This window comes from Lepisosteus oculatus, chromosome 8, assembly GCF_040954835.1.
Source record: "Lepisosteus oculatus isolate fLepOcu1 chromosome 8, fLepOcu1.hap2, whole genome shotgun sequence".
NCBI lineage: Eukaryota > Metazoa > Chordata > Actinopteri > Semionotiformes > Lepisosteidae > Lepisosteus > Lepisosteus oculatus.
The window spans coordinates 4,808,617-4,831,177 of NC_090703.1; the positions used below are offsets into that span (position 1 = coordinate 4,808,617).

General features: G+C 42.0%; 2 protein-coding genes across 2 annotated transcripts; one reads left to right on the forward strand and one right to left on the reverse strand.

Moving 5' to 3' along the window:
• Nucleotides 1-576: 576 nt before the first annotated feature.
• Nucleotides 577-22,161, reverse strand: sec23a (Sec23 homolog A, coat complex II component). Its single transcript, XM_006632152.3, has 20 exons — nucleotides 22,047-22,161; nucleotides 20,160-20,402; nucleotides 19,595-19,652; nucleotides 19,416-19,502; nucleotides 18,397-18,633; nucleotides 17,799-17,878; nucleotides 17,437-17,581; nucleotides 16,994-17,152; nucleotides 16,592-16,707; nucleotides 15,528-15,651; nucleotides 15,116-15,196; nucleotides 14,865-14,954; nucleotides 8,371-8,477; nucleotides 6,064-6,217; nucleotides 5,551-5,628; nucleotides 5,061-5,222; nucleotides 3,447-3,533; nucleotides 2,651-2,806; nucleotides 2,321-2,386; nucleotides 577-1,693 (listed from the first exon to the last, which is right to left on the reverse strand). The coding sequence occupies exons 2-20, from the start codon at nucleotides 20,378-20,380 to the stop codon at nucleotides 1,604-1,606; spliced, it is 2,298 nt and encodes a 765-aa protein (XP_006632215.1). The 5' UTR covers nucleotides 20,381-20,402; nucleotides 22,047-22,161; the 3' UTR covers nucleotides 577-1,603.
• On the forward strand, nucleotides 10,338-13,910 carry LOC107077773 (adenosine receptor A3). The gene is made up of 3 exons (XM_015350548.2): nucleotides 10,338-11,178; nucleotides 11,987-12,140; nucleotides 12,613-13,910. Exons 1-3 carry the CDS (start codon nucleotides 10,485-10,487, stop codon nucleotides 12,770-12,772), a joined length of 1,008 nt encoding a protein of 335 aa, XP_015206034.1. The 5' UTR covers nucleotides 10,338-10,484; the 3' UTR covers nucleotides 12,773-13,910.
• Nucleotides 22,162-22,561: the final 400 nt, after the last annotated feature.

Here is a 22,561-nt window from a genome sequence, read left to right on the forward strand (position 1 = left end):
AAAGCCATGTTTAAAATTAAACAAAGCTGACCAGAAGCACAGAATAACTTTTCTCCTACAATAAAAAAACAGGGGACATGAAAGACAAAGCAAGCTCTCTGAAGAATGCCCAGTGAATTACCAATACAACAATCAGCAAACTGTATACTCTAGTAAGCTAACAATGTTAGCAATGTACTTAATGATTTCTGAGCCTTTTCATGCTCATAGCTGCTAAGCTTCTCCACTTGATTAAATTTTGTTGTTAAATATACAGCATATCCACTGCCCAAAGAGAATGTGACCACACTGACAGTGAAGAACTGACATTATTGCATATCTACTAAATACAGTATAATGCACATTTTATGTAATTTGACAACCTACAGTTGTCGTACCACAATAATCAGTAACATTACATATTGGTCTTTAAAATAAAATCTTATTTTAGACGACGGATACAAAGAACAACAACCAGGTTAAATGTATAAACACAGTAAAACCTTAAACACTAGTGTAGTGCTGCTAAAAAAATGAATTATAAAACGGATGTCTAATTTACCATTTCTTTTAATTCCACACAATGAAACACTCAGATTTCAGGTTTCTGGTAATGTTTTATTAGAAATACAAGATGTATTTAATACTGTTGCACACAAGGCATTCAGAACATGAGAGAAACAAGGCAGCTTTCACCCTCAGCACGTCTACTCCAGACATTAGTGTTAATTCAGCTCTGTGCATGTCTCGATTAGAGATGGGCTGGAAAACTAAATGGCAACTACAATTATACTGCAGTGACGGAGAAAACATCACACTGACCTACAGACTGGAAAATGTACTTTGAGAAGCAACAGTATTTGACGGGAATATTTGCACTAAATACTGGTCATGCTATCATTAGGTCAGTGCATTCTGTACTTCATATCCCAAACTGGATTTGGTATTGCTAGCAAGTTTAACTTCAATATATCTATGATTGAAGATATGATTCAGAGCTTCCAAAGACAATCCAACTGTATAATGTAGAAGATCTTCTAGGAAGGGGTTTTGAGCTTATTCAGAAAACTAGGCACAAATTGACTAACTCTACACTGCAATATCAACAGTCCCCACAGATATGTCTGAACATCAGATGGCTGAAACTGCAGTGTTAGTAAAAATATTCTTAATGTTCTAAAAGGAAACAAGAATTTAAATACCAGGCAGCTACACACCCAGGGACAAGAATACAGATTGAAATTAGCAACTGTCACATTAATACCAATCCCCAGTTGGAAATAGAGATTTTATTATCTTTTCTGGTAGAACTCTAGTGACTCAAAGCAGCACCTTCGGAGTCTAAGGTTAAAGGCAGCACCCACACTCCTGTATTTAGGATTTCTTCTAAAGAAAAAAAAAGTAATTTCTGAAATTTTTTCACATTTCTACTGGTGATAGTACAAGCTTCTTTGAATATGCATAGTATTGATTTGTTGACCTTGCTTTTCCATCTCTGTGTAGAAGATCTGTAAACTGTATGTTACACTGCAGTACCATAAACACAGCAAGTGGTCGCTTAAGCTAAAAGGGTCTGAAATCTTGTGTCATTTAGTTCTTCCTCCATCCTTCCTCACAGAGCCAGTTAGGCAGCGCTGGAGACAGCAAGTTTCTTCAAGTGATCCATAAACACCTGCAAGCTGACATCATCAGTGAGGATTGGAGCTCCAGATTCCTGAACAAAAAACAGGTAAAACAGGTTCAGTGAGGACGTCTGCTTACGATAACAGAGCCCACAGTCACTTTGTGATTGCCACTACTTGCTTTTCCTGTTTCTTGCATATCATCTTTCCAGCTAACACTGTATGAAATAACACCACACAATCTCTAAAGCGTTTCTATCCTAAGCCAAGAAATCTTTGGTTTTATGCTTTTCATTCTGAATTTATAACGCCATCACATTACTCAAAAAGCTGACTCAGCATAACAAACTGAGCTGAAAAACTATATGACCAACATAGAACAAATAAAGTTATGAAAAGTTATATAGTCATCTTAAGAAAATCATTTTTCAACTTAGAAGAATCAGGGATCAGTACAAAGAACCTGTTAGACCCTTTCAATAAAAGAGCTTTAGAAAATGTAAACAAACCACAGTGAGCATTAACTTATTATAAAAAGGAGGATTCTAAAATGACAAATCTTGCACAACAGTCTTCAGCAACAATGAGATTAATCAGATGTTCTCATGATGATTGACTTACAATGCATAGCCATACTGACATTTTGTGCACTGCGAAAACACCCAGTTGCCCTCATGACACTGTACCATTTAAAACGTACGTCTCTCTTATTTCCTTACCTGACCCCACGCGTACATGTTGTTGTGGGTCTGTGAGGGATTGACTTTTGATAACAAGAAACGAGCCTGTGCAAAAACAAAGGCAATGACATGTTTATTACGCTCAAATAGTGGGTTTATAAAATTAAACTTTAAACCGTGCGACGTTTTTAAGCACATGCCAGTTAAATGTGCAGCAAATGCACTTGAGAGAAAAGAAGGTCATTTCCAAACAAATCTCCTCGTATTGTGACAAAAAAATAAAGAAGTGCGGGCCCCGGAAAGAACATTCAAGGGCCACGATGACGACTCAAACATGAAGCATGGCGGGGTTGGTTCTCCGTGCCTCACCTGGCTGCCTCCATGCTCCGTGTCGATGTACCTGGGCATCGGGAACCGGCTGTGCAGAATCTCCTGCGCGTCGTCGACTGGTGCTTGCAGCAGGTGCCGGAAGTTTTCGTATTCTGGCATGTCCTGGTAGCCAGCTTTGCGCCACTGAGCTACTGTCTTAATAGTCAAGAAACTTCAGACATTCATTTCTCTGCATTTACACACCTATATATTTAACTAACTGCAGCTTCTCAGCTATGGTCTAACTCTTCTTACAAGCTCAAAAACGTTCAAATTGTAAAGGAAATCAAAACACATACTTCTGCAATCAGAAACTCTTATTGTCCCAGTGGCACTGAATCAGCAATTTGAAGGCACCTACTGGTGCAAGTCTGTAGGAAAACTGGCTTATGATAACATATTTATTCACAGGCAGTTTATGTTGCGCCACTGTCTGTAATTTTCTACCAAAAAACTCTATCCTTCTTTGAGTGGTAGCTCTGCTTTCATCAATTCTTCAAATCGTGTCAGTCTACTTTAGTTAACTGCAGTACTTTGAAGCCTATTCAAAAACAGAGAGCTTTCATACTGTACATTAAAGGATTTTAATGCTTCCCTAAAACAACACTTTGGAGCATAACTTTTGTACATCAGGCCTAATTTAAACAAACTTGATTAGTTATGATTTAAAAAGAAGCACTTTGGGATTTCTGAATTCCCTTAGAGATTTATTTCTTCCAGTGTTGTTCCTGGACATGGACTAATCTAACAGCTGGAAAAGCACGGAAATAATTTGGATAAAACAGGCAGCCCCTACCTCTCCATGGTAAATGAGAATTTGGAAGAAGGTGTCCATGAGGAGAATTCGATCTGGGAGAATGCTGCTACTGTCTAACAAAACAGGCTAAAAAAAAAAAATAATGTATCAGTATTCTCCCCAACATGAGGATCTTCGCTTGCAGCAAAAGGCCAAAGCAATCAGTTGCTCAGATGCTGAACACACACACACTTTGCAAAGTACCCCATGGCAAAGATGTTTAAATTCCTAGCTACACAAAATACACAAATCAGCATAATTTATTGCTCAAATAGTCTTTGAGCAAATTACTGTAATCCTTTTTTACAGGGATCACCATAGCTCAAGAAGGGCAGACAAGCACTCACCACTAATTAAAAGTGGTGATATTTAGAATTTACAACTAATTACACATTTTTATTTGGCTTGCTGCTTTTGTGCACAACAGCTGGGTATTTTACTGGAACAATTCAGGAAAAGCACTTTGCTCAAGGGTAAACTAGCAGTGTCGCACCTGCGATTTCAACCCACTGCTTATCAGTATAATACAATGGATCAGGTTCCTTAACACTTAAAGCTTCTCACACAGAGTCTAAACAGGAGCAAATATGGACAGAACACTAACTGATACATCACAAGCTTGCTTCTTCACAATGTAATAAGGCCTCTGCAATTCAATGCATGTTTTGTTGCCCTGTTCTGAATCACAAAATATGGCACTGCACATACCTGGAATTTTGTTTCCTTTTTAAATGTAAATTGGAGGTTTTACACCTTACTGTGTAAATTTTACTTTCACTGTGGTTTGAAATAATAATAATAATAATAATAATAATAATAATAATAATAATAATAATAATTGCTTACACTTATATAGCGCTTTTTTGGACACTCCACTCAAAGCGCTTTACAGGTAATGGGGACCCCCTCCACCACCACCAGTGTGCAGCATCCACCTGGATGATGCGACGGCAGCCATAGTGCGCCAGAACGCTCCCCACACACCAGCTATCAGTGGGGAGGAGAGCAGAGTAATGAAGCCAATTGATAGATGGGGATTATTAGGAGGCCATGATTGGTAAGGGCCAATGGGAAATTTGGCCAGGACGCCGGGGTTACACCCCTACTCTATTCGAGAAACACCCTGGGATTTTTAATGACCACAGAGAGTCAGGACCTTGGTTTTACGTCTCATCCGAAGGACGGCGCCTGTTTACAGCACAGTGTCCCCGTCACTATACTGGGGCATTAGGACTCACATGGACTGAAGGGTGAGCGCCCCCTGCTGGCCCCACTAACACCTCTTCCAGCAGCAACCTTAGTTTTTCCCATGAGTCTCCCATTCAGGTACTGACCAGGCTCACACCTGCTGAGCTTCAGTGGGCTGCCAGCTGTGAGTTGCAGGGTGATATGGCTGCTGGCTATGAGTGAAATGCACTCATCAATGCTGATTCTTTCGAACCCCGACACATAAAATTAGCGTTGCAGTTCCTCTTTAACAGTATAGCTGAGACTCAAATTCCCCTACATCTTAAGTGGATAGTATGATGTTGTCCAAATTGCGCCATCAATGATAAAGCACACTGCAGTCCCCTGAGAAAAGATCTGCTATCAAATTAACAATTGTCCAGTTACCTCTGGTGGCCCGTTGAAAGAGTAAGCATAAAGAATAGGCTGGATCATGATGAGGGACTGGGTCAGGTCTTGCCTCATGAACTGGTGTCTGTAGTACGAGCTCTCATCAGGGCTGTTATTAAAAACTTGCAGGAACGGGGATCTTCTTAAGTGAAACATGAACTACAAAAGAGAAAGTTAAAAAACTGAATCTTTAGAGTAACTATAGAATCGCTTTTCTGCAATGATATCATAAACTGCAGTTAACTATTCTGCATCTGCCACGATATCTAAATGATATGATCCTGCACATCTGAAAGAAGAAGAAGAAAGTTCTTGCCAGGGCTAAAAAAAGAAACTTGTCTGTCATTTCTTCTTTCTTCTAAACTGAACAGGCAGATAAAGTATATATCAGTCTAGGTGTAGCATAATAAATTCCTTTACAGTACTGTGGAGGTTTTCTCTTGAAAGATAAAAACACTGTTTTGTAAAGCAACCCAACATACATTACCTGGGGATAGAGAGAGAAGGTTTCAGAGAACCTAAAAGAATTGGGGTCATCTTTGTGGTAATCTCCAAACTTCTGACACTAAAACAAAAAGAAAAGTTTTAGCTGTACCACACAAGCTGTGCAATCAATGTGATGAGAGTGGAAACGTCAGTAATTTCTGTAGGGAAAAACTTGTTTACAGACCAAGACAGCCGTCATGCCCTTTCAGTCTGCGTGCCTTAGTAAAGACAATTATATTACGTTGCTAGTCATCTGTCAGACTGTATCTCATTAGGCTATATTGCATCTTCATTATGCCACAACACTTTACTTATGTTCACTCTGTAACTTTGTTACGGCTGCCTAATAAATTTAGATACCTCACTGTACGCTGTAATTTTAAGCCGCCTGGAATAAACATCTGTACAATCGATAACAACTCAGTCGCCACTTCCCCCTGTGGTACTAATGACAGGAAGCGAGAACCGCCGAGCGCGCGCTGGGAGCGCTCGGCCGCCGCCCGGGCGCACGTACCAGGCGGATGAGCTGCCGGTCCAGCCAGCGCAGCACGTCGGGGCCCTCCTCGCTCTCGGCGCGGAACACGGCCAGCCTGGCCATGAGGATGGCCGAGGCCTCCTGGTCGAAGGAGGCCGCGATGCTCTGGATCTGGGTCTGCGCGTCCGCCCAGCTGCAGCCGGGACAGGGGCAGAGGGGAAGCAGGTCAGAGAGAGCAGGGAGAGAGCAGGAACACCCTGCCCCGTTTCGCACGGGGCTCTGGGCGAGCGGCGCGCTAGGTGCACACCTTCCCCGAGCCCTCAGCGACTTCTTCAGCGTTTACCGACAGATTCCGCCTCCCAAACCTCCACTGGAATTCATCTCCCAGATTTCCGTCTCACTTCCCTATCCATCTTCGCGTTTTCTTCCGTTCTCCCGGCTTCATATCCCTGCTCTCTCTCTCTCTCTTTTCAGTGTGGAAGTGACTTCACTTGTTCCAAACCCTCAGCAGGTTTAGTCTGAGCCTGTTATAATGCTTCATTATTATCACTAATATAGGTAGGGGCCACATGAGCACAGCGAGGAACTATTCAACCTCTTCCCCGGCGCACAGGCACTGTTGTGTCACAGAACACACATTTCCACATTGGGGAAGATCCTTCCCAGAGTTTACCCACTAGCCCCCACATAATCCTGTTAAATGATGTCCTTGTAACAGTTTTCAACCACATTAGCTTCATACAATTATCCAGGTTTTAAAGGCCCGCTGTTTTATTTCTCATTGAAAGTCGTGTTTAAATTTGTACTTCTCAGCACAATATTCACTCACTGCAAGCCACCACAGAAGGACTTGTTAGTCCTTCAACCTGCTTTCGCTCGTACAAGTATGAACAGCTGGCATCATCTATTTATGACGTATAATGTTGAAGCCCCTTAAGCTATAGGTATAAGTATAAGTATAACCAAATCAAAATACTTTCTACTGCTAGCCTCAGTAATAAATATCTAATCAGGCTCATAACGAAGTATTAGTCTTAAAATGGAATATGGAGTAAGGATATATGACCCTCACATATATTTCTATACATGTTTTTTTTCTGTTTTAAATCAGCATGATTTTTTATCATGGAGCGCATTTCATGTACACCACCTGCCACCGAAACACAGGATCCCACAGTCTGAAAATCGTGGGGGGGGGGTTCTTTTTTGACTTTTTCAAACTGGGAAGCCCAGAAAAATCTGTTCTTTCTAGAAAAAAAATGTTTTTAAGTCTACAACGAGATGACTAATCCTTTGGTATCCTCTCTTGGGAGACAGACTACAAGATCACAAAGCTTCCCTGGAAGGTCGGTGCCTTTTCTTCTGAAGTAAACAGGTGTTCCCATGGAAACGGAGTGAAATCAGCGCAGATCCACAATTAACCTGCTGCAATTACGACTGAGGAAAAGTACACCAGGTGACGTGCATCATGGAGCCAGTGTTATCCAGGTATGTCAAAGAAAACGAGGCAACCGGCCCCTTCCAAAGTCTCGTGAAACACTAAAAAAATCAAAGTCTTGAGTCTTACAGTTTGGAAATGAGATCACTGGTCCCATAAGAAAATACAGTATTTGCACCTTTTCTTTACCATTTTGGAAATATTACCCAAGTTTTGTTTTTTTTTGCTGAGATTAAACCTGAAATTTGCAAGTTAACCTTGTCCACCCTTACAATCTTGATCTTCCCCAGAGATTGGAGAGGCCCTGTGCCATCTAAAGCTGCCCACAGCCAGCAGAACGAAGACTGTTCTGTTCCAGCGTTTTATAAAGACAGTACATTCATTTATGCCGTACACTCTCAGCATGTGTTTAACAGGCAATCTGGCCTGCTTCAATACAGCAACAGCTGACTTCTATTAACAAGAGCAAGACATTTCTTTGCAAGTAGATCAGCTGAGCCTAGATGGCAGAGATCTTTGATCTGAAACAAATGCCAGGGAGTAAACAAAGTATCACGTTGAATGCAGTTTTCACATTTTCGAATATCGAGCCACAGGAAAATGATGCACATGGTGATGATGCATATATCTATTAGGAAATTTTGACTTTGTAGTCCTGTTTAATTAATGTTTTCAAATGCCAACCATCTTCCAAACGACTCTTGGTAAGTGTGAGGTTACATACCCATTTGGATAACTCGGAAGGCCATTAAAAAAAGCACTTGGAAATGTTTGAGATCAAATTGAGGTTTTCAAAAGAAAGCCTCATATCTTTAAATACCTTTCATATCCAGGTAATTGAACCACCCCAGAATGCATTAGTTTAAGTGGCTGAACAATAATGGTCTCGTACAATAATGTGGACCTACTTTCTGGCAATAGTGGTGACTCTAATGCGCCTCTGGCCACTGGAGTGCTGATACTGGGTCACAAACTGCACCGCACCGCGGCCACCTTGTGGTATCGGGGCATTATGCTGCAAAAGAAACAGAAGAGGATGTTGGGGAAATGCTATAAATAATGCAAAACACATTAGCAGTACAACGTAATTGCAAATAGTAATTGCTATTTTATTCTAATGACTGATCGGAAAAAATGGAAGAATCTAGCAAGGGAACCACGAACAGTGAGCACATCCATGTAGCGCTTGAGGAAATGGCTATGTTAATTCAACAAACACATTCATCGAGAGCTTGTCCAATTCACAGTGTGTGTGTGAGAGAGACAGGAAAACAAAGCCAGTGCAGTTCACCGAAAGTAAACCGTCTTGCGACTTAATTTCATGTTAACCAGTGATTGATCAGCTCTGTGCCTCCGGTTGACTGCAGAGAGTTCTTATTTGTCACTTGCTCAGGAACACAAAACATTTTTCAGATATTCAGTCCCTAGTTTTGTTTTCTGTAACATTAAAGCAGCGATCTGAAAAGTCAGCAATGACAGCCAACCCAAGTGGTATTGTTGTAAATAAGAAGGCATAATTTGGAACGTTAACAAAACGTTAACAAAATCTTAAATTAGACTTTTTTTAAATACACGTTTATCAACAAAAGCTAAGGGACGTTTTCTTTTCCACTTTTATTACAATACTAAGTCAAGGCTAAAATATACAGTATATCTAAGTAAGGCTCCCTTTATGAGGTGGTAGAAAAAACTTGGCATTAAATAAAAAGAGAAAGAAAATCCCTCTTGAATTAGACAAATAATTACTAAAAGGTTACGGGCTATTCAAGAAAATAATGTTCTGGGCTAAAACTGACTACATTTTCCCCAGTTACCGACATTATACAGTTAATTTAAACAATGGATGTTTCTAGCTAATACTAGGACATTATTTTTTCCAACAGTTTCAGACTACCCGATAGCTGCAGGGTTTTTAATCTTTTCATTTAGCTGCTAATTTAAAATGTTATCTTCCCCATGCCATGTGATTTGTCAGGGCCAGAGGCTAAGGAACATGACACAGAGAAGATCTTGAAAAACTGCTCACAATACCCAACGCAACAAAATTTACTATTTATCATTAAAATAATACAATGAAAAACATGAAAAAGCAGGTCACAAATGTTTAGCCTTAAACATTCCTTCTTTCTTTGGAGAACTAATGTTTTATCTTTTGAAATTAAGGTTTGTTGTCATAGCAGCCTAGACAAATTATTCCACATCAAAAACAAGATTACTCCCTGATTAACCAATACTAAGCAATAACTATACTAATACATGCTGTTTTAGACACTACTCCACACAAAGAAAAACTTCCACAACCGCCATAATGAGGACGAAGGATAATTGGTAAGCAAGCTCAGAAAAAAATGCCACTGATTAGAAATAAAATAAGCTGATTTAATATTGTGCTTCCTGCCAATTAATTTTAAAATCCTCCACTGGAAAATATCAGCATTCCCTACATTTAATTAGCTTCAAAGCAGCTGAAAGAGCTGCTTGCTATTCAATAGTTTTTACAACTTAAAATCTGTGACAATGAGAAGGAATACTTTAGAATAAAAACAGTCATTAAATAAGACTATTTTGTAGAACAACCAGGCTACTTAGAATTTATAAGAGCTGTTATTTACTTTTCCACTGGTACCATAAAAGTTTCACTATCTAGTTTAAAATATAGCCTTAATCTGTGTATCAGGAGAAACACATAAGGTTATTATTTGGAAAATCAACAACAGGTATATTGCTATAACAATAAAAAGCTTGCAATCATATATTGACTTTGCAGATCTATCAGTGAAAGGGTTAATTTTTTTCTTCATCTCTGCTAACCCCTGGCTGAACTTAATCCAGCTGCATGGGGGCTGTTCCACACTATATCCATGGATCTCCACAACTGTCTTCTACATTAACACACCACTACTGAGGAAAGCAGGACCGTCTTCAGGATAAACTGATGCTATCACTGAATCCAAATAAGTACAAATTCTTTTTCAAATGACCTAAACACAGGGACATTTTTTTCTGTCTCTGTTAGTTAACGATGCCACTGATTGCTCTCCTTTATGCTTTGGCAATGATAACTACCAGCATTGGATCGGTGTGTGGGAACGTGATGTTGCTTCTGGTAGTCGCCTTCAATACGAAACTGCAGACGGAGACGTGGGCTCTGACTCTGAACTTCTGCATATGCGACTTGATCTTGGGGCTTTCTGCAATTCCATTTGGGATTCACAACAGCTTGTCCGGCGTGGAAGGCTACGATACCAAGAGCATACTCTGTCAGTCTAATGCTTTTGTGTATGTGCTGCTTCAGCTGGCTTCTGTTCACTCCTTGACTTGGGCTACAATAGACAAGTTCACCGAAATCTGCTTTGCTCTGCAATATGCTCAGCTCTTCACCAAGAAAAGGACTTGGGTAATCCTCTCCTTTCTGTGGATGTACTGCCTCTTAAATGCGTGTTTTCCTTTCATGGGATTTGGGTCATACAGATATAGCGAAAACAAATTCATCTGCATGCCGAGGTTTCAACCATCCAGTAAGAGCTACAGCATAATAATAATAGTAATCGGAGTCATCATTCCCATAATGATAATGTGTTCACTTTACATTTATATCGTGTACATCGCAAGAAACCAAGCTCTGCGGGGAACATTCGTCTGCAACGACCAGCACTGTTACTATGTACCAGCTAACAATTACATCAGGAGCTCCATAGTCATGATATCAACAGCAGGTATGTTTTGTTTCATACACAAAAGGTGAGCAAAAGAATAAAAAGAACCTTTAAGGGCATTTGTTATGATGAGAGAGCTAAATGCTGTTTAAGATGCTCATGCCTATTTTCTAGTTTTCTTATTAGCAAGAGAGGAGAAAAAAAAAGCAGCACACACTTCCTTCATTTTGTTTGGACAGCACTTTTAAGTAACAAGCCACAATTCTGATCATGCAGGGAGCAGCAATAAGAATCTTCGTAAAGGGAAAAAAATGTTTTTGAATACAGGCACAGATCCTAAATCTACAAAATGTCTTCATAACTTAGTGTTATAAAAAAGTTAACAAAAGTCCATGTTTAGTAAATACTAAACAAAGCAGAATCCAAATAAGTCCAGTTCTTTGTTGCACCAGTAAATCAGATCATTTGCGTAATACAGCACATATCACATACAGTACAAAGAGCTATGGTTTTAAAACAGCTCAGGCTCATTTATTATAGATTTCAAGGTTAAACTCATGTCACCCCAATAAACAGCTATAAAAAATTGATCAGAAGTATTCATACGCAGGGGACAATAAGAGCTCTATCCTGCGGTTCTGATTTTTAATTTGTTTTCATTTACACTTCACCAACTGACTTATGTAAACGATACAAACAAGTCGGGACAAGCTGTCTTAAAAACATTGCTAGATTCATACAGATGATAAGGTCTGATTTATAAAAACAAGGATGCACAGTCATTTAAATAAAGCATTTACTGGCATTCTTCAGAAAAATACAGCCCCCCAGCCCTGATTCTAATGTTCCATTTCTCCCTCTCCCGCAGTATGCCTTCTAGTATGCTGGATGCCGTACATCACTGTTAGTTTCTTTGAAACCTTTACCGAATACAGCATTCCACCTGTGGCTGATGCAGTTGCCACCTGGCTGGTATTGCTAACTTCTGCGTTAAATCCCTGGGTGAACTCTATGACACAAAAGTAAGTGCTTTACTACCAACATGGATGCATGTACCCATTTCATTTCTTTCAACCAGCCATTGCTTGAAAACAGTGCTTTGCTTTAAAGAAAATGTAAAAAATACACAGAGCCACAAAAAGTAAACTAAAAAGAGACTACAGAAACACCTGGATATTTGAGAATCTAGAAAGGTATTTCTTAAAAGGCAGACCGCTTTGAGCTTTAGTTCCACCCCTTCAGCATCAGAAACCTGCTCAGTCCTAGTAAAGGTCAGAGTGATTTGAAAGGATAGGGTATGAGGTGGGATTACAGCCCAGACTGAAAGCCAAGGCACCACAGCACACTTGCACACAATTTACAGATTCCAGCTGACCTAACCGGCCTGGTAAGAAGAGAAACCAGAGCAGCTTTGGTATTTGTATGCTATTTTAAAGTGTGTAAAGCACTTCCTTCCAGTCAGGCTAATGGCTCTTTCACTTCAAACCGTTTCAGGAAGTACAGAAAAGCACTGCGTGGGAGTTTGAAGAAGCTTAGGCAACGGTTTCAACAGCCCATAAAAAACTCCTTTCCACAATCCCGAAAAATGAACCACAGCTCCGAGCCACAGACATCCATCCCTGGAAGTGTAATGCTCACCTCCATTCAGACATGAAACAAGGATTCTCCACTAGTGGAAACAGGGATCTGACAGCTGCTGCTGCTCTGAGGCCAAAGAAGGCAAGAGTTAACTGAATTAAAGCAGTTTCCAGGGTGGATACCATTGAAGTCATGTACAAGACACCTAGAAACACAGCTGCAGAAATAAACGCACTGTTAGACGTCCTTTCTTATTACGGGAGTAAGAAAGCAGGAACCATATGGCATTATTTCTCTCAGCTACATCAGACTACTGAAACGGGTTACGTTTAACAATAGTTAATCGGCTAAATCTTACAACCATCTCAGATAAATGAAGGAGTTACAAGTTGCTGAAGCACAACTTCACCTACAGCATTCAGATTTAATATACTGTCTTTGATACAAATTAGTACACAGAGGAATACAAAGTATCTGAAAACACTTTTAAAAAGCATTATAACTTTATCTTGGATGTAAAAAGTCTTACTTTAACATTTACACCAGGAATTCTGCATCTAATGCGTGTTTGTGTTATATTATAAATTTCAGTATGACAGGTGCATACTTTTTTATATAAAGGGTCATTGTTAAAATAAAAAGGTAATGTTTTTCTTGAATGTATGCAAATGTTTGGCTTGATTAATATTTCATGGCAGAGGAATACATACAAATAGGAATACATAGTGAAAGCCAATAGTTCACTATTTTTAAAAGAAACAGATGTATGCAATTCATCTCTTTTACTGTAGTAGTCTTTGTACTGTTGTGTTTAAAACTCAGAAAGTGATGTATTCGGATTACAGAAGCAGTGTAAAACTGTTTAGGGCTCTAGCCTTATACTGTACAAGGTTGTTGGCCTCAAATGCAAGTTGCTTTTAAAATTAGATACAAATAAAAAAGTCATCAACCAAACAAACAAATCTCATGAAACTTTCTAAGTTGCCACTCCAGCCCCAATTCGTGTCATAACCCACAGACTAGTCTTAACCCCAATCCAAGTCTTAAATCTGAAAATTGCGGTTACATTTATGTTTAGTGATAATACTCCAGTAAAGAGGTCTCGGTCTCCCTGCAGAAGTGTCTCATACTGCTCATCTACATAAGAAGAGGAACAATTGTATAGAAATGTTTTTTTGCTCTGGTTTTTGAACAAATAAAAGTATGTTACTGTATCCTTACTTTTGATTATTGCTTTAAGTATAAACAACTCATTATACAGAATTGCTTAAAATGAAATTAAATTCCTCTTTCATTGTGATTTTAATTTCGGTTTACAATGCTTCTATAGGTGCAATTTAATTTACCACTGTTCTCGATAAAGCATTTACAATGTGTGCCACACACAAACATATTCCTCTATTCCACTTTGCACAAATTAAGTTACTGGAATATTAAGTGTGTAAATCTGACAAACGAAGGCCGCACAGGACGTTCGCAATTTACTAATTGGATTGGAAAGAGAGAATGGCAAACAGTACCAGTGTTATTGCATTAAGTGTTTATTAAGAATCATGAACTGATGTCAGTCAAGACATTCTAATGTATAAACAAAACATGCTGATGAAGGAAACCTGCACAAAACTTTCTAATAACACCGGAGAAAATCTAATATTGTTTTTATATCCTTCATTACCACCAGTCTGGACATGAAACAGGCCACAGATTTCTGCCACGTAACAGTTCTTTCCCAGATAGATTCCGCAATACTGCACTCTAGTGGAGTACCACTGGAGTACCAAACAGGGATACGACTCGCTAGAAGGGTGGCCCTTAAGGTAAAGCCATTTTATTCCCCTTTAGGGCTTTTCAGATTATCGCCCCTAATTATCCTTAGGGCATTTCAGATGATCCCAGACACTCCAGTTATCGGGATCAAGGAGTAGTGACATTAAAATCAATCTATATTAAATGAAAGCAAGATTGTTGGAACAGAGGCTTTTCCCATACAATGAGCCCTGAAATCAATCAGATACTTTCTGGACCCGGCACCTCACTTAGGTGTCAAGACATTATCTGGATTTTTGCATTGCATTTTTAAAAAATGTTTGCCCAAGGATCACCACTCTAACTTTTCTCCCAGTTCCACTAACATTTACCACAATGTGGAAACTATTTTATTAACATACCTGGTTGACCACCTCAAAATATACAGCAAGAGTTGAGTTGTGATCAAGACCGCAAATCTTCCACTGGCAGGTGCCACCTGTTCCAATCTCCTTCAGGAATATAAGAAAACAAAGAATCTCACAAGTAACTTTCATTAATTATTCATTCTTATTTCAAGCACACTTTCTCAATTTCTCAGTTTGACTTTTTTAACTTGTAAAATATTCAGAATAAAAGTCTATTATCTTAAGTAAAGTTAACTGATACTTACATTTTCTGAGACACATGGTCCTTTAGCATTGAGTGATACACATGGTCCAATAGCCCCAGATATCTTTATTTCTCTTGATGTCTGTTTAAATAAATACAAGTTTTAAGATCATTTCAAGCACTGCAAATTACCAATTTATACCATACAGACTGAACACTTACTTCCAAACATGTCTTAAAAAATCCCTCTGTGCTACATCAGGCTAATGTTAATAGTAAACTAATAAGGGGCACTCCAAATTCATTAAAAAGCAAGCACAAAAAAGCCATTTTCTCCAACTTGTCTATTAAAGTCTTGATTAAAAACATTTCTGGACTATAAACATGCAGCCAGCCTCTCTGAATAATCAAAATCCCATATGAATACAACTTAAAGCAGAAAGGCTCTGATTCATCACCTTCAGTAAACTTACTTTTATTTCCAAAGTCCCGCCGAATGCCATTTTAAAAGACCCCTGCACGTCCTTAGTAAACACTCTCTGGAAGGTCTGCTTGAACAAAGACGTGTTGAAGGAATCTGCCATCACCATATAGCCTCTGAGAAGAACAGAGCACAAAGATGGTGAAGAGAGGGCCACCACATTTTCGATATTTATCACCTAAAAACATCTGATAAGAAGACTTCACAGCTGAGTGAAACTGAGCAAAATGGAACTTCAAGCTCAGTATCAAAACATGAAAACGCCTCTTATCGTGATCTAAATGATCCAATTGTCTCATAAAAGCCCTTAAGTGCGGTTTAAAGTAAAGTCAAAATTTCAAGGACATGAGAATTTTCACCCATCAATGCCACAAAACTCCACGAAAGAAACTACTCAACACCAGCTCCCCACACATCACCCCTGGACAGTCCCGACACACACAGCAGTGCTGAGGCGAACTGCCGATCTGACACTGCCTGGCAGTGTGTGCACACACAGGTAAGACCGTTCTGAGAGGGCCGACTGTAAAAAAGTATTTTTATGGGAAGCAGGCATGATGAGCACTGGAGAGGAGGTCCTCACAATGCAAATGACTTTCTTGCATTTTCAAAAAAACGATCCTAAAGCGCTACTGATACTGATTGCTCAGGGGCCCAAGAGAGGAATCCTACTCTCTTGGGCCCCTGAGCAAGGCCCTTAACCCCAACTGCTCCAGGGACGCCGTATGAATGGCTGACCCTGCGCTCTGACCCCAGGGACACTCTCTTAGTAAACACTCTCTGGAAGGTCTGCTTGAACAAAGACGTGTTGAAGGAATCTGCCATCACCATATAGCCTCTGAGAAGAACAGAGCACAAAAATGGTGAAGAGAGGGCCACCACAATGAGACACTCTCCCTGCCTGAGTGTCTCATTGAGAGCAAGCTGGGATATGCGAAAAGACAAATTCCTAAGACAAGAAATTATATATGGCTTATAAAGTGATCTTATCTTATCTTAAACAGAATGGGACTCTCTAGTGAAGAAATATAAGTATATCTGTGCCCCGGGCCTCACCCTGTATAATTGGTACAGCACTTCATCTCCAGCAGTCCTGTCTGATCCAGAGCGCAGGCATAGATATCAATGATATGGCCGCTGTTTGAGGCTCTTGACGCCAGAGCCTCGTAGTGCTGCAAGACACAAGTGAGAGTTTACAAAGCATTGGAAGCGGACAGCAGAATCCCCCCCAGAGTTCAGATTAACAACCCAGGATCAAATAATTGTGTCCAGCCCACACAGAGCTGGAAAGTAATAGTCAGACCACATCTCTTTATACACAAGAGATAAGAGCAGAAGTGCTGGCGACTTAATCGCATCAAATAAATCATTGACATCCACACCTTGCTCCAAAGTACAAGGAACAGCAAGTCCGCTCATACAAACTGCAGGAGACCCCACACACACACACTGACTTACTTTAGTCGCCTTTTTCATGAACTTAGCATTGTCCTTCTCAATGTCATGCCAAGACCGGATGGGCGTCTTCAGTTCATCCCCCACGACCATCCCCGGACCCTGAGTGGCCGGCCCTCCGATGAACATCATGATGCGGCCGCCCGTGTTGGGAAAAGTGCACTGCAATCGGATCGGGGAATGGCAAAAGAAAATGGGATGAGAAGAACAAAATATACAACAAGACTTCACGAGTTTCTGTACGCCACGCCACAACTGGACACACTACTCTTACCGAAAAGGGCACAAACTCGTCGACCCCTGCGCCAACTCTGGTTACACTGACTCCTTACTCGGTTGGAAGACACCAGATTCCAGAAATGAATGGACGTCAGATCCTATCCTATGGGTTTTACCGGAGACTTCGACAACGATTGCGAGCTGAATCTGCAGACTGGGCTTGTTACCTCCAGCAGGCCGACCGCAATGGAAAGGGCCACTCCCGAAGATCGCAGGGGTCTCTTGCCTTGAGGAACAGGCCAGGGGTCACGCTGCAGCTCTCCCAGGAGGTCTGTTAAATTCATGTCGATTTTCTGCACGGGCTGCAGGAATCTGCAAAAAAAAAAACAACAACACCTAACTAGATAAGCTCAACCATGACAACGTGACGGGACACTCTTTTAAATCACACACCCATGCAAAACATTCAAATAACCTTGCAGCGTCTGGCCGATCACAGGTGTGATGTGCAATAGTACTCTGTGCTAAAGCACTTCCAGCCGAGTAAGACCGCTGCAGTGACGCTAGACCTGTCGGGCTGGCTGATTACCTGTTGGAAGGAGGGGGCTGCTGGACCTGCACTCCTCGCCCTGCTTGGGCTGCCGCTGGCTTAGTCAGGCCCAGCATCTCCTGGAAAAAGGAGGAGTACGACTGAAAAACCTCTTACAACAAACGAGTGCGAATTGGTGCCTCCCAGATAGACAGTGTCTCAGGAGATTATCCCGACTGACCAGATTTTAAATCCCGAAACAAAATGGAACACTTCAAGCCAAAAATGTTCTAAATTTTTCAACTCCACCTACACCGGAAATCGCACCTGGATGACTTTACCGAGACCCGAGACACGTTTTGTTCCAAAAGGCGATTGACTAGCTGCAACAGCCCAGAACAGAGACCTGCAGGATCCACAATGATCAAAATTACTCCGGGTCCTGGGAAGCTCACCGTGTGAACGATGCTGTACGCCAGTGCTGCAGCGTCCCACAGCCCCCTTCAAATGGTGGTACAAATAAAGCAGTCCACCATGATGGAAGAACGATGGTCTTTACCGTTCAAAAGGAGTCAGAAGCAGCATGGAACATTGCAGATCTTCACACACATTGTCCTATTCACGGGCTGTCCTATGCCACTGTTTAGCACTGAAGTACCTGAAGCTGTTTAGCACTGAGGTCCTTTGTCCCTCTGAAGACATAGCTCTTGGAGATTCCTTCACAGCCCAGCTCGTGGACCTGCACCATTCTCCCAAAGGTGATGAGTCCCACTAGGGCTGTGGGCGGTAAAAGACTGAGCGACATCTGCAAGGATTCCTTCAGAGCCTGCAGATCTTCATCCTCCATGCAGGTGTCAACAACATAGAGGAAGATTAAAGGCATCTGAGGACCTCTCTAGAAAAAAATAAAGGGGAATGTTAAACAGATTGTTGAAGCTTGATTTATTCCACGCAATTTCGCTATGCAAATATGATAGGGAGACAAAACTTTAAGATCACTTTATTACCCATATACAATTTCTTGTATTAGGAATTTGTCTGTTCGCATATCCCAACTTGCTCTCCATGAGACACACAGACGGGGAGAGAAACGCTTGGGGTCAGAGTGCAGGGTCAGACATTTATACGGCACCCCTGGAGCAGCTGGGGTTAAGGGCCTTGCTCGGGGGCCCAACAGAGTAGGATTCCTCTGCCCGCTGCGGGATTTGAACCGGCAACTTTCCAGCCACAGGCGCAGATCCCGAGCCACAGAGCCACTGCACTGCCGTTTAAAGAGACTAAAAACACATCCCTTTTAAGTTTTACCACAATTTTTAATCAGCACCTTTATGCTGCTGATGGAATTTTTTATCAAATGTAAAAAAATCACATAACAAATATCTGTAAACTGTTGTGTTTTCTTGTATTTTCAACATGCTGGCCAATTTAAACATGGTAAAAAAAGACAAACTCAAAGGTGAAATTGACTATGAGCGGACAAAAAAAGTGCAGCCTTGCTCACTACTGAGGTGAGGAAATAGAGACATGATGTATATGTGTGCAAGGAAAAGAGATTTCTGAAGACAAAGACAGACCAATAAATTAGGTTCCCGACATGTAATTTGCAATATGGAAAACAATTCACTGGCTCATGCAAATAACTCTTCTCCTCTTCCCCGGAAAACAGCAGCACCCTACCTGTACGACATATTCAATCGTAGAAAACTGGTGCAGAAGCTCCGCTGGTTGGTTCATTTCTGAAATCCCTGCATAGGTTGGAGGAAACTGGAAAAGCAGAACAAGACAAGCACTTAAAACTCCAGCCGCGAGAGAAAATTAAAGATCTTCCAATTTTATCATGTCTGTATTGTTTTCACCTGGTTCCTCTGGTAGCAGAAATTACAGGCCCACAGCTTTGCTCTGTAATCCACTTGACTGGTAACGGAAACAGAAATAAAGATGACACACAGCGCAGTAACGCAGGGAAATACAACGACTAAAAATAATCTGATTCATCACACCACACTCTACCCAGTAGCCGGTCCGCCAGTGCAACAAAAAGACAATAAATGAAGGGCCGAGCTGTTTAGTGACCGCAGAGACGCGGTCTGAGCTTTGCTACACGTTGTCACTGAATTCCTTCAGTCTCACACGCCCAGATCGGCTCTCTCATTAATACAGGAGTGCAGGACCTTAATAACACACTCGGGTTCTTTCCTTTGGTTGGTAAAAAATATCGCCGAGGCCTTTTCAATCCCATTTTTTCTTTTTAATTCTCCGGCGGCTCATACCGTTTTCCCATTGAAACTTGACAGCAGCCCACCTGTTAGCACGCCCCAGTAAAACACCCCCCCCCCCGAGAGCCAAGCCACAGGTTCGCGCCGCGCAGACCAACAGCGAGAGTCAAGGGCACAGCGCAGGAGAGCAGGAGCGGGGCCCTACCACAGCGGGTTCAGAACCGCCCGGCACGTCGCCCGGCTGCACAAGACGGGCTCGTATTGAATGGGTGGCAGGTCCGGGCGCTCCTTGAGGGGGGTCAGAAGGGTGGCCACGGGGACCACCATCCTGGTCGCCTCCAGGCGGCTGGAGGGCCACACGTTCCAGCTGAAGCGGACCCCATCCCGGTCCTCGTTCTGCTGGATGAACTCCTGGAACGTCGCCATGGCGGCCTGTTCGCACTAGGGTCTGTAGGGAGAGAGGGGAGAGAGGCGCAGGGGGTCTCACAGAACCAGAGTAAAGCTCTCAGAGAAGAGAACTGGTCAAGAGGGACACATACACAACGGACAGACCCCGGGACTTTGTCCCAGCCTAAATATCAAGTCCTCATATAAACATACTGCAGTCCTGCAACTTTCCGGTTCTTATGATATCCAGGTCTTAATTCAGGCGGACCACACACTTGGAACAGCTGGTGAAACACTGATTTTGCCAGGCTGGGTGTTGGATAACTTTTGGGCAACTGTGTCATAAATATAACTGGGTTTATTTTGTTTTTGGCCCAGAGCTATACAGCTTCCATGCTATAGGTCGTTTCCCAGATATACAAGTTTATCTTCGCATTTTTAACACTTGAAAACGATCGCCTGGATCTTATGAGAAAATTGTACACAACCTCTCCTACAGCCTTTTCCTTTGAGCACACAGAAACTGAGCTTTCGCGAGCGCCATCAAGTGGAAGATTTAGGAAACAACAACTATAATAATCCACCTTAAGGTTAAAAGTTTTGATGTGGTGGTCATGTAATACACTTTTATTAGCACCGACACAAAAGTCAAATCCAGTCCTGTTTACTTCGGAAAAACGGCCTTAATTCGGTTGAGCTACAAAACCAGACAGAAACGTCTCAGTGATTCGTACTTGAGAGAATAGGATTTCAAGACTGATCTTGATTGATCAAGCAGGCTTCCGTTAAAAGAATTTAAAATATACAGTTGAAATAAAGCCCGTTTCCCCCCAAAAGCAAATATTCACAACTTTCACCGCAAAACAAAATTAAGAATACGAACCACGATACTGGGGAAGTCTTTACAACGAAATCAACCGACCGGTTCAGTTTTTCGGCTGTGCCACGATTATTGATCATCTGAAAATAAACAACCACGGTTCTGCAAAAAGCTGGCAAGCAGATCGGCCTGGCTAGTAAAACACACACACACAATGTCTCTCGTATGGGCTCCAGGCCAGAGATTAACCGGACTGGCACCGTGAATGTCTCATATTGGGCAACTTCGCCAGCTCTGCCTGAACTCTGAACAGACTGCCAACACCGCACTGATTTGCAAACACGCGTGCAATAAAAATACATTAATATCACGCTCAGAAACCCCATTTCCTGCACACAAACCCCTTCACCCCAAACATTACAGACACCGCACCACCACTACCTTCCACTCGGAGAGAAATAAAAATACCCCATGCGTGGCTGTGAAAATAGCAAAGAAAACATTTTTAACATCGCTGCTCGGGGGGGGGGGGATATCGCTCTCGGGACTCCAGGCAAGTCGCTTCAGTTGCAACGCTTTGCCAGCGACGAAAATTAGTGCACACTCACTCATCAAAGAGAAGAACAACAACGATTTCTCCGAACTACCACACCCCCCTCGCACGACCGCCTGGACGAGCTGCGGGCAGCCGGCTGCCCAGCAGCCTTTTCTGGGCTTGAGATGTTCCAGCGCCCCGGCGCCAGCGAAGACGTGCAGCCCACAGCACCACCATCCGCGCCGGCGGCGTTGGTCATTTTCTTTCCCCGGGGCACACTGCCTCTGATAGCAGCTCCCCCGTACGCCTCTCCGCTTTGACACGGTCTTTTCTGTAAATATTTGACTTACCTGCCGAGCCGCACGTCGCCACTCCAGCTCCTCCCGGGGCCAGTGCTGCATCTGACAGCACAGCCCGCTGACGTACCCGACAACATGGCCGCCCTCGCCGCTGCCACGTCAAGGGGGAGCCGCACAGGCTTTTGCAACAAGCCGGTCTGCGTGTGGCTCCCTTCCTCAAGACCCGCCCCCCGCCGCGTCCTGGAGGGCTGTGAATCTCCTTCGCGACTAATTTTAAGGACATCTCTTCAAGAAGGCTTTATTCGAGCGTCAGTACTACATGAACACAGTACAGACTCCTCACCATCATGTAACGTGATGGCCCCTGGGCATTATAACTACTTCCACCTCAGGTTCAATTCTCAACTCACAATGGTTTTTTTTTGGAAATAGATTAGTGAATAACAATGTAAATATTTGTAAATTAACATTGGATTTCACATCAAACTCCTTCCTTGCACCATCACTATCGACTGTACCTGCTCCCTCGGCAGAAATGAAGGTTTGCTCTAGACCTTTACCAAACC

Bases quoted from the DNA above. Each gene is read 5' to 3' on its own strand.
- LOC107077773 (XM_015350548.2), top strand. From the start codon at position 10,485: ATGCCACTGATTGCTCTCCTTTATGCTTTGGCAATGATAACTACCAGC. The intron at 11,179-11,986 runs GTATGTTTTGTT...CCTCTCCCGCAG, and splicing joins AGTCATGATATCAACAGCAG to TATGCCTTCTAGTATGCTGG. The intron at 12,141-12,612 runs GTAAGTGCTTTA...AAACCGTTTCAG, and splicing joins GTGAACTCTATGACACAAAA to GAAGTACAGAAAAGCACTGC.
- sec23a (XM_006632152.3), bottom strand. From the start codon at position 20,380: ATGGCGACGTTCCAGGAGTTCATCCAGCAGAACGAGGACCGGGATGGG. The intron at 17,582-17,798 runs GTAATCAGCCAG...TTTTTTTTGCAG, and splicing joins CAGCCCCCTCCTTCCAACAG to ATTCCTGCAGCCCGTGCAGA. The intron at 17,153-17,436 runs GTAACAAGCCCA...ATCCGATTGCAG, and splicing joins TTGCGGTCGGCCTGCTGGAG to TGCACTTTTCCCAACACGGG.